This window comes from Lycium barbarum, chromosome 11, assembly GCF_019175385.1.
Source record: "Lycium barbarum isolate Lr01 chromosome 11, ASM1917538v2, whole genome shotgun sequence".
Lineage (NCBI taxonomy): Eukaryota > Viridiplantae > Streptophyta > Magnoliopsida > Solanales > Solanaceae > Lycium > Lycium barbarum.
In genome coordinates, this window is record NC_083347.1 from 23,893,773 (window position 1) to 23,903,560 (window position 9,788).

Consider the following 9,788-nt stretch of genomic DNA (forward strand, 5'->3'; position numbering starts at 1 on the left):
CATGTAATGTCGGGTTAATTTGATTTTGATTTAACCTTTTTAGTTAAATCAAAACCAATTATGATTAATTTTTTTTTTTTTAATACCAAGAAAAATCAAAGCGTACCATAGTTGGATTCCTTTTTCCGATTTGTGGGTTTTCTTTGTACACTCGTGAAAGCTAAGAATGCAAAAGTATCCTGAGGGAATCAGAATGGAATTCTGAAGTGAGATTGGATAATGATTGACTGCAACGTAGTGGACCCAGCCCACTTCATTTGAGCCGGTTTATAAGGTTGGGCTTGTCAACCCTCATAACTCATAAGGGTCATTTGCAATTTTTTTCCCTATTTTGTGCTGGTTTTTCACTTTTTTTCTTTCAAAGCAAATAATTTTTTCACACGGTATAAATTTATATTTTCGCATCATATCCCACAAGTTATTCTACCCTCCCTTAAATAATTTATACCCCATTAGGAATAAGTTTAATTTTCAAGGAGAAAAATTAAAGACCAGCTCCTTTAAAGGACAAACCGTGCAATTATTTCCCCTCATAACCATTTGTCTTGATAGTTTAACAGGTGTGTGACAATATATCCACTTTTAGGATTACTAATTGAAAATTTGAAATGTAACCAATATTTGCAAAGTAATTGAAAAATAGCTACCGTCATCGCTTACATATCAAAGTGAACGCTGACAAGTGCTTGTCATGAAGTGAGGTGGGTCATTTGCCAAATCATCCATTATTACGTTAGGTTCATATCATTTGTCTTTTAAAATTTCCGTACATTCCTTAAGAAAGATATTTAACCACCTTAATCAAAAGAGTACTTGTTTGAATTATCCTTTTTTCTCTTTATTATTGATCTACTAATTGCGTGAAAAGAAAGACATTAAATGACTTTATTTCCTTGAACTATTATTAGTATTTATTTATATGCAAAACTTCTTGACACTATTTTTCCTTTTCAAATGGAACATCATTTTATTTTGAACATAGTTACGAGATACGTTTTTGTATTTCTATGAGAAGCTCAACGGAAACCACGATTCACAGTAGTAAGTCGTCGGCATATCGCGCGTAACAAATCCTTATTAAGTAATCGGTTTTTAAGCCCCCCCTCCCCCCCCCCCCCCCCCCCCCCCAAGAAAAAAGAAATGCGGTACCGGCTATGTTCACACGCTCGACACAAATCTGTCATTCAGAATGGTATTTCCTACCGATCCATGCCATTCTTCGTAGTATACCTAACAAATCGGGAGGTGTAGCCGCAATAGCACCAGTTTTTATATGTTTGTTGGCTTTACCCTTTCTTAAAAGTATGTATGTACGTAGTTCAAGTTTTCGCCCGATTCACCAAGGAATATTTTGGTTGCTTTTGGTGGATGGAAAAGCCGAGAGTGGGCATTCGAGCCGTCGAATTGGATATGAAAATTTTGGTTTGGATTTTCAGATGGAAGAAATAACAATCCAAATCCAATCCAATCCAAATAAGTACGGATCGGATTGGATTTTTTAAATTCGGTTTCGAGTTAATCGATTTGGATATTTCGGATTTTCGGTTTTGACTTTTGAGTCTTTAAGACAGGCTTGTTAGGAACGAAATTCATGTGACCCAGTGACCAAGTTACATGTCTTAGAATAATGCAAAACTAAATATGTGGATTCAGCAAAGAGTTGTTACCACTAAACCAAAAGTTATCAATTATTCCATCTGTTTCATTGGAAGCTGTCTTATTCATAAAGTAGTGAAGTAAACTCCAGCTTTGCAAGCTATTGTGTATTTAATTTAGTAGAAAATTCTATAATGGACTTAATATTAGAGTGTAGGACCATACGGTACTAATCTATTGAACCTTTGGACTAATTAGCATTGGGCACATATAATATGGGTAAGGCTAAATAAAAGGTATAAAAATCTGAATCCGAAAATCCGAATTACTAAATTCGATATCCAAAAATTTTAAAAATAAAATTCGAAGTCCAATCCATAATCCCAAAATCTAAACCAAATGTCAAAAAAAATCAGATTTCGATTTGAATTTCGGGTTGACCCAAACTATGCCCACCCTTACTTACCGCTTAGCTTGGCAAGTAGTATTCCAACATGTAAGCAAATCAAGAAGTAAATTAGCATTTTAAGTTGGACCAATAGTCATAAGTGACCCGTATTTAGAAATCAAACTTTATAATAAATCTCACTGTTATTTAAAGATTTTGGGAATGGAATAGAAAAATACAACATATAAAGCATATATAAAAAAAAATTGAATAGGGATGCGTTCCTTTCCGACTTTTATTGGTGCCCTAAAAACAGCACATGAAAATTGAAGCCCAAATATGGATTGGTGTAACTTGCACTCAATTTTTTTAGGGAATTTTACGCTCTATGCCAATTATGAAAAAATATTTACCCCTTTTAGTCCATCTTTTTTTAATTACCCGCCATAGCCATTTTTTTCCTCTTCACTTTTTTACTAGTCTTATACATTATTATACACTTTTATACAAGATTTATACATTGTCTACAGTAGATGTATAAAGTTATATATTGTTGTATAATATTGTATACTAGTCTTATACATTATTATAAACTTTTATATAAGGTGTATACATTGTCTACAGTAGGTGTATAAAGTTGTATATTATTGTATAAAGGTAAATATTCAAGTTGGGCCATGAAATGTTGGGCTATAGATTTGTAATTTAAAATATGGGCTATGAATATGTAATTTTGACCCATAAATTGTTTATAAGTGAAATATCCCCTTCTTTTTTTTATATAGGGATGTTGGCGCAGTATATACCCAGGCTACTAAAAAAAGTTACGCAAATATGCTCATTTTTAAAGATTATTACACTTCATACTATTTAGGAAACTATATTTACAAAATAATCAACACACGTTTACGTTATATACATTTGGAGTATACAATTCACATGTTGTATACCTTAATGATATACAACAACAAGATTCAACTGTTCTTACTATTTTAATTTATATCTTATGAATTTATACCCCGAAGATATCAGCGTATATAACTGCTACAATATAATTTTTTTTACGGAACGAACTTTGTAATGGGAATGGGTATAGGCAGATAAATGATTTATTCTGCCTGGATATTCATGAAAAGCCTCCTTTTATGACTTGAATACTAGTAGGCAAAGAAAAGTTTTTTTTTATTCTCTTTTCAAAAGTAATATCTTCTACATTTCATTTATAAATAATTGTCTGCTACTATGAATTTCCTACGAATTAAAAAAAATCACAAACTACCACATGGAGCTTAATTTTGATTTTTTTTTAATAAATCAATAGAAGTGGATGGGAATAGAATCTAACTACTTTTCAAGTATGAAGTGTGTTTGAGGCTAAGGAATGGATGAATAAAAAAGTTTATGGCCCTGGACATGTAACATCTGTGTCACATAATTGAACTATAGTAGATATGTAGGTCCCATAATCTATAATTAAATCCACATAAGATCCACAAATAATCTAAACCAATGTCGCACTTCACCACCACTACTTTCATGAAAGTCAATCACTATTAAAGAAGTCACAAGTCTAATCTCAAATTGCAATATATTTTTTTCTTTTACAAAATATAAAAATAAAAAGATGAAAACGACAAATTATTAAGCACAAAGTCGTCACATACCATAAGTTAGAAGCAAGCCACTTAATTTGGTCAAACTAATTAATTTTGGCATCAAAAATAAATTTAAAGAAAATAACTTGCATGACTTCCGCAAATCAAGGGTCCAAAAATATTTGGGGGAGAGTTGGGGGTAGGAGAGGGGGGGGGGGGTGTCCAACTAAAGAACATGCAGGTTAGGACCACACACACTTCCATATTCAACTTCTTCATTTATATACTTTATATAGCAAATGAAGAGAATGTTCATTTCGTTTAATGGCTTAAGAGGGAATACAAAAAGTGAACTGGCTTTGTAATGCTCTTTAGCTGGCTCCATTCTCCCAGTTGCCCTTACAACCCCACTTACAATAATTATCTCTTTTTCGAACTAGAATATTTAACTTATCAGCATAATAGATGGCATAAATTTAGTTGAAATTCCAACAAGTGAACCAAAAAAATACTAGCATGTGATTCTTTTCATCTGTCTAAATTTAGGTGGTCAGATGGATTAGTCATAGGCAGCTAACTAATCCATCTGACCACCTAAATTTAGACAGAAATGGATCAAACTTACTGGCTCGCCTTAGCTTATGACTAATCCATATGCAGTGAGCTAGTAGTTTTGATGTAAACCCTGTATATTTCTTGAGAAATCCACTGAATATGTACATATTATATAACTTCAAAACCAATGAACTTCAAATCCAAAACCCATAAACTTTAAATCCTACATCCGCAGAGTACAACGAAAGTTAACCCGACAACCAACATTATAAAAACAAATTTTGACATAAATGAGAGTTCAGAAGTAAACAGACTGCAATGAAAACAATGTATATAACTTTATTGTTAGCAAAATTAGCATTTTCTGTTTAGTAGCAGAGAGTTCTATCTGCCCCTATTATCTTCTTCTCAAACTTAGAAAGAGACCATAATTACATTTTAACTTCTAAAACCTGCAAGCCTCAAGCTTGCATGCTCCGTATCATTAACTTCAGATGAAAGCAGAAAACCTATTTCAACTTGTTACATGTTGGGATTCTTTTTCTATATCATTTTCTTATCATGTCCACCTAAAATAAAGGAAGAAATTTAAACTTCTTGCGCTTTCTGCTGAGAAACTAGTTTAATTACTGTTTCTATGGAAATATGTCGGATACTTTTAGTGTCGAACCAACGAACTGTTTTGCCAAAAATCAGTCCTCTGGAATCCTTGTGTGTTTCTGAACCTAAGTGACAGTTGAAATGCCATTCCTTATTGGAGATGCAAAAGGGCTATCTGGTAGATTCAATCCTTGACCACTGCAATATCCCAAAGAACAACTTAAGTGAGAAAAAATCATCAACAACAAACTCAAAAGGACACAAACAACATACACTTTAAAAGGACCAAAGGGAGAAACAGTGAATTAAGAGGAAAGGACAGTATCGAAATGACTTACCTTTCTTGGTCACAGTGATTTGTCTTAGCATGCCTAGTTCTGTCCTCGGTGGTGGAACCATTGTTCCATACATCTAGCATGTCAGTAAAACCCTCGACCGATGGAAACTCCAGTTGTTCACTTTGGCCTATATAGGGGGAGCAGGAAAAGAAAAGAAAAGAACAATGTTAGATGAAATGGATAAGTCAAGGATATCCTTATATACAGCTGCAAATTTAACAACCTTCTGAAGAAAGCTTCAAATCCTCTACTGAGTAGCCAACGCACATTTGATGGTGTTGCAACTCAGGAAAACGCCGCCTCTCAAACTCAATTGCACGCTCATGTTCCTCCATGAGATGTTTCTTCAATAGCCTTGAATTTTCACATACTCTAGGTGCTAAAAGAGCAGAAAATGATATAAATATAACTTCTACGACAAAAAATTAAGAAAAGTGTCATGCAGAAGGTAGATTTCCACTGTTTGAGTTGAAATGCATCTTACAAGATTGGTGCTCCGATTCTGCATCAGTGAAAGATGAATTATAATAGGAACCTTGATACGCTTTCTCCAGGGATTTTTTGCTGATATAAGATAAAGATCGTATCAAATGCAAATCAACATTGGAGGGAAATATGTAAATATTAATTTGAATTGTATGAAAGATGCTTGCTGAAAATTATGCATAGTGAGATAGAATAAACAAATCAAATAGAATTAATTGGAACACAATTGAGCCAATGCTCCTCAAGTACTCTATTGTCAGATAGATTATTATCATCAGATACTTCAATAGAAGGGAAAACTGGTGGATAGGGAAAAAATTGAGATTCATTTAACCAGCAACCACAGATCTGAAAATGCAAGTTCACATATAATCGAGAGTAGTCAAAGAGCAAACACTGCTAATTTCAATAGATTAAACTACAAACATAAATGGCATTAGCAATGCAATATCATTGCATGCTCAGGATTCCACATCTAAGGTTTAAGTAAGGTACATTTGAAATGTGGATCTTTGACCAATAACCGTCAAATATGCAAGTAAGTGATTAGAAGCCTTATAGAAAAAGAAACCAGGAAATATACCTATCTCCATCCTTGGGCTTTTCCCTGTAAGGTTTCACCAAAACACGTGCTCCACAAACTAAATGAGGATTCCCCTTTGCCAAGATCTGCTTAACTGTCTCTGGGAAAACAAAAGTTACAAATCCAAACATTCTCTTCTGTTGACAAGGAATCCTAACATCTTGGACTGGTCCAAACTGACTGCATAAACATGAGAAGGCTCTAATAATTTATGAAGAATGGAAAAAGATGACTAATAGTAGGTGTCAATTCACTTGGAGTCGGCCACTTACTTGAAATAGTTGGAAACATCTTGCTCACTGAAGGTACTCTCAGCCGGAAAAGTCAGATAAATCTGGCGAGAACCGGCTACAATTGCTCCGTGATCATTTCTTTCTCCACTGTACTCCATGTATTTTGGAATATCCTCAGCTAAAATAACGGCATGCTGTCCGTGGGGCCTGTCTCAAATATACAAACATTTATATCAAATACAGCCAGAGTCAAAGAACACAATCCACCAAAGGAGAGAGCTATACAAGTTGCACCTGTCGATGACACGAATACTGTTTCTTAGTCGAGCGAGGAGCTTAGTCAGGCTATATCCAGCTTTCCCGTGTCTCTGGCTTTCTGTGAGATAACCCTCAGCCTGAAGTGTTCTGCCAAATGTCTCATAGTACAACATGGGCAATGAAGCAATAGAAACCGGGAGACCCCTTCTAGATTTGAGAAGCTCAGTCAGCTCCATCTCTAGTTTCTCCAGAGATCCAGGGGAGAAGATATGTTCATCGCTTCCTACTTCATTTAAATTTGCGTTGAATCCTTGGGAAAAGTTTTCTGGAGTTGGTTGGCCATGAAAGTATCTACAATTGCTTCCATGTTTACAAAAGCCTTTGTTAAAGTAATGGCAAATCTTAACAGGAAACTCAGGCAAGCTTGGAGACCTTCGACTTGATCTTGGACCTAATGCAGGTCCAGCAAAATAGTGGTCATGGTCCGAGTGATCATCCAAAGATAAGAACTGAAGTTGGTTTGGGAGTTGACGTTCGTCGGTCATAGTATGAAGCGGATGATTTTCAGAAGGTCCTTGAGGGTCCCAGTAGGGATTTCCAACTAAAAGAGTCGGAAAGGGGTGAGGTGAAGCTGGTGAGAATGGAGCAAATTTCAAGGGAACGTCTACAGATAATGCTCGGTTGACCAAGGGAGGTGAAAGAGGACCAGAAATGGACGGTTTGGATGACAATGCAAGATCGTTCTTAGCTTTGTTAATCAACGAATGGATCAAATTGTCGGGACTAAAGGCTAATCTAATCATGTCTTGTTCACCATGATCTTGTAAGAGGAGATAACCAATGATCTTAGACACATTTTCTGGCTCTAGTTTCTGAATTCGATTATATACAACTTTTGTAGACTCGGAAAAGTCCATGTTCATCTTCAACCTAACAAATCAACATGGATGTTGACTTAGTCGAAAATCATTACTGATAAAACAATAAACATAAAATATATTCCAGCATATACATCAAAGAACAGCGCTTATCTAATTGCAATGGCACCAGCATACATTTCTCCATGAGAAAATCAAATATCCTTGAATCAAGGAGGGAAAAAATAACAGAAGAGAACATAATCAAAAATAAATCTTGAAAATAAGAGGAAATTAAAGGAAGACACCAGTGGTCAGCTTTATCTGACACCGTTGATGATAACATTAGCCTAGCCACAACTGGAAATAACAATAAGCAATCATCAGTTTTACCAAAAGAGGCAAAACACTAAAAGTTGTGGAGGATTCAAACAAAAAAGGAGGTTAGCAGATATCACCAAATCTTGAACATAAAAATCAATTCTTGTTTCAAGAAACTTGCTAATTTTTAAAATTTGCTTTAGAAACCAACCTAACACTAGAATTAAAGCAAAAAGGACATTGTTATTCGATTTTATTTTATTTATTTTTTAAAAAAAAAGGAAAGTTAGCAGATATCACAAAATTTTAAACATAAAAATCGATTTTTGTTTCGAGAGAACTAGTGAGTAATTTTTAAATTTGCTATAGAAACTAACCTAAAGCTAGAATTAAAACAACAAACAGGACATCCTTATTTTTTAAAGAAACTGAGATTTAGCATATATTATCCAATTTGAACATAAACGTTGATTCTTGTTTCTGTAACACCAAAAATGAGTTTTTTGACATTTCTCTGAAAACAGAAACATCAAAAGTTGTCTCTTTTCTTCATTGAAACAACATTCAAGACTTCAAACTAGTCACAAAATAAAAATAAAAACACAGCCCCTAGAAGAGAGAGTGACAAAAAAAAAAAAACATCAAAAACACCATTTTCAAGAATAACAAAATAAAAATACCTTCAAAGTGTCTGAGTGGAGTAGAGTACAACACTGAAAAAGAAAATTTAATCAAAGCAACCAATCCATGTTTCTCAGTTCTCAAATAATTTCCTCTTGCTCTTCTTGTTCTGACTATTTCTTAATCTCATTTCTATAAAATAAAAAATTCATATAGTACTCTCACAACACTACTACTCTTTGTTCACTAACCAAAAAAAAAAAAACAAATGACAGAAAGGATTGGCTTTAAAGGGATCAAAACCAACTTTTAAAAATCATTTACTCAAATTCTCTACTATAACCAATAACCCCACATGTAACAATACCAAGTACTACAACCAGTATTATACGTATTTAAAGATTAAGGAATTTTAAATTATGGGAGTCTTTGATACTGATTGGAAAAAAATGGATAACTTAAAACTTTTTAAAACAAAATTTTGAAATGACTCCATTTACAGGCTGTATCTGTCGTTACAGAAAAATGCGGGAATTTATTAGGAAATGCGCCTGGATTTTCTAATTCAATTAGAACGTTACTTACATAATAACATTACATAAATACCCCTCATCTATTTGTTTTTTCGGATTTATCTATGTGGCTAAGCCTTACCCAATTATTTTTTAAAATAATTCAAATAAAATATTTTTAACCGAACAGCAAACAGGTTGGCTTATGTAGGATACTATTTTTGTATCTTGAGAATGTCTAGTGTGTTACTAGGTGTAACATAACATAATCGTCTGAGTGCCGCTAGGGATGCCACGTCATAACAAGTTCCTTGCATTTAAAGGAGTTGAGGAAAAAGGGACATGGGAATATTTGTTGTTTACTATAATTGTCTTATCGTCCTAATTATGATTATATTGAACAACAATAACATATCAGTGTAATCCATAAGGTAGAGTTGGGATGATAGGGTGCCGAGTGTATGCAGATGATATTCCTCCCTCGAAGAGATAGAAATACTAATTTTTATATAGACCCTCGGCTTAAGTAAAACATTTCAAAAAAGTAGAAAAAAGGGAATACAGAAATAAAAGCGGTAACAACAACAAAAATAGTGCAAGATGGAAATTAAAGCAGTACATAGCATTTAGGAGAAAGAACGGTAACAACAACAAAATAATGTTCAATAATGATTATATTGAACATTACCTTTAAAAAAAAAAAAGTACAGTAGTTAAGACTTGAAATAAGATATTCCTTCGAAATAATGTCACCTATACTGGTCAAACAAAAAGAAATGAGTGTATATATTTGTGTAAAGATCCCAAAGTGAGTAAGGAAGGATTACGTTAAATAGTCATTGAAC

The 9,788-nt window shown here is 33.8% G+C and overlaps 1 protein-coding gene across 2 annotated transcripts; it reads right to left on the bottom strand.

Annotated features, from left to right (window-relative positions):
• Positions 1-4,445: 4,445 nt before the first annotated feature.
• LOC132618603 (zinc finger CCCH domain-containing protein 18) lies at positions 4,446-8,962 on the bottom strand. Of its 2 annotated transcripts, none has more exons than XM_060333635.1 (8): positions 8,491-8,962; positions 6,660-7,562; positions 6,414-6,581; positions 6,142-6,321; positions 5,557-5,636; positions 5,296-5,451; positions 5,073-5,199; positions 4,446-4,932 (listed from the first exon to the last, which is right to left on the bottom strand). In XM_060333635.1, the coding sequence occupies exons 2-8, from the start codon at positions 7,553-7,555 to the stop codon at positions 4,860-4,862; spliced, it is 1,680 nt and encodes a 559-aa protein (XP_060189618.1). In that variant the 5' UTR covers positions 7,556-7,562; positions 8,491-8,962; the 3' UTR covers positions 4,446-4,859. The 2 variants fall into 2 exon arrangements, with proteins under 2 accessions (XP_060189618.1, XP_060189619.1); XM_060333636.1 differs by having other exon boundaries at positions 6,669-7,562; positions 8,491-8,959.
• Between the last annotated feature and the right edge of the window lie 826 nt (positions 8,963-9,788).

Bases quoted from the DNA above. Each gene is read 5' to 3' on its own strand.
- LOC132618603 (XM_060333635.1), bottom strand. From the start codon at position 7,555: ATGAACATGGACTTTTCCGAGTCTACAAAAGTTGTATATAATCGAATT. The intron at 6,322-6,413 runs GTAAGTGGCCGA...ATGTTTATGCAG, and splicing joins GATGTTTCCAACTATTTCAA to TCAGTTTGGACCAGTCCAAG. The intron at 5,200-5,295 runs GTTGTTAAATTT...CCCCCTATATAG, and splicing joins TTTGAAGCTTTCTTCAGAAG to GCCAAAGTGAACAACTGGAG.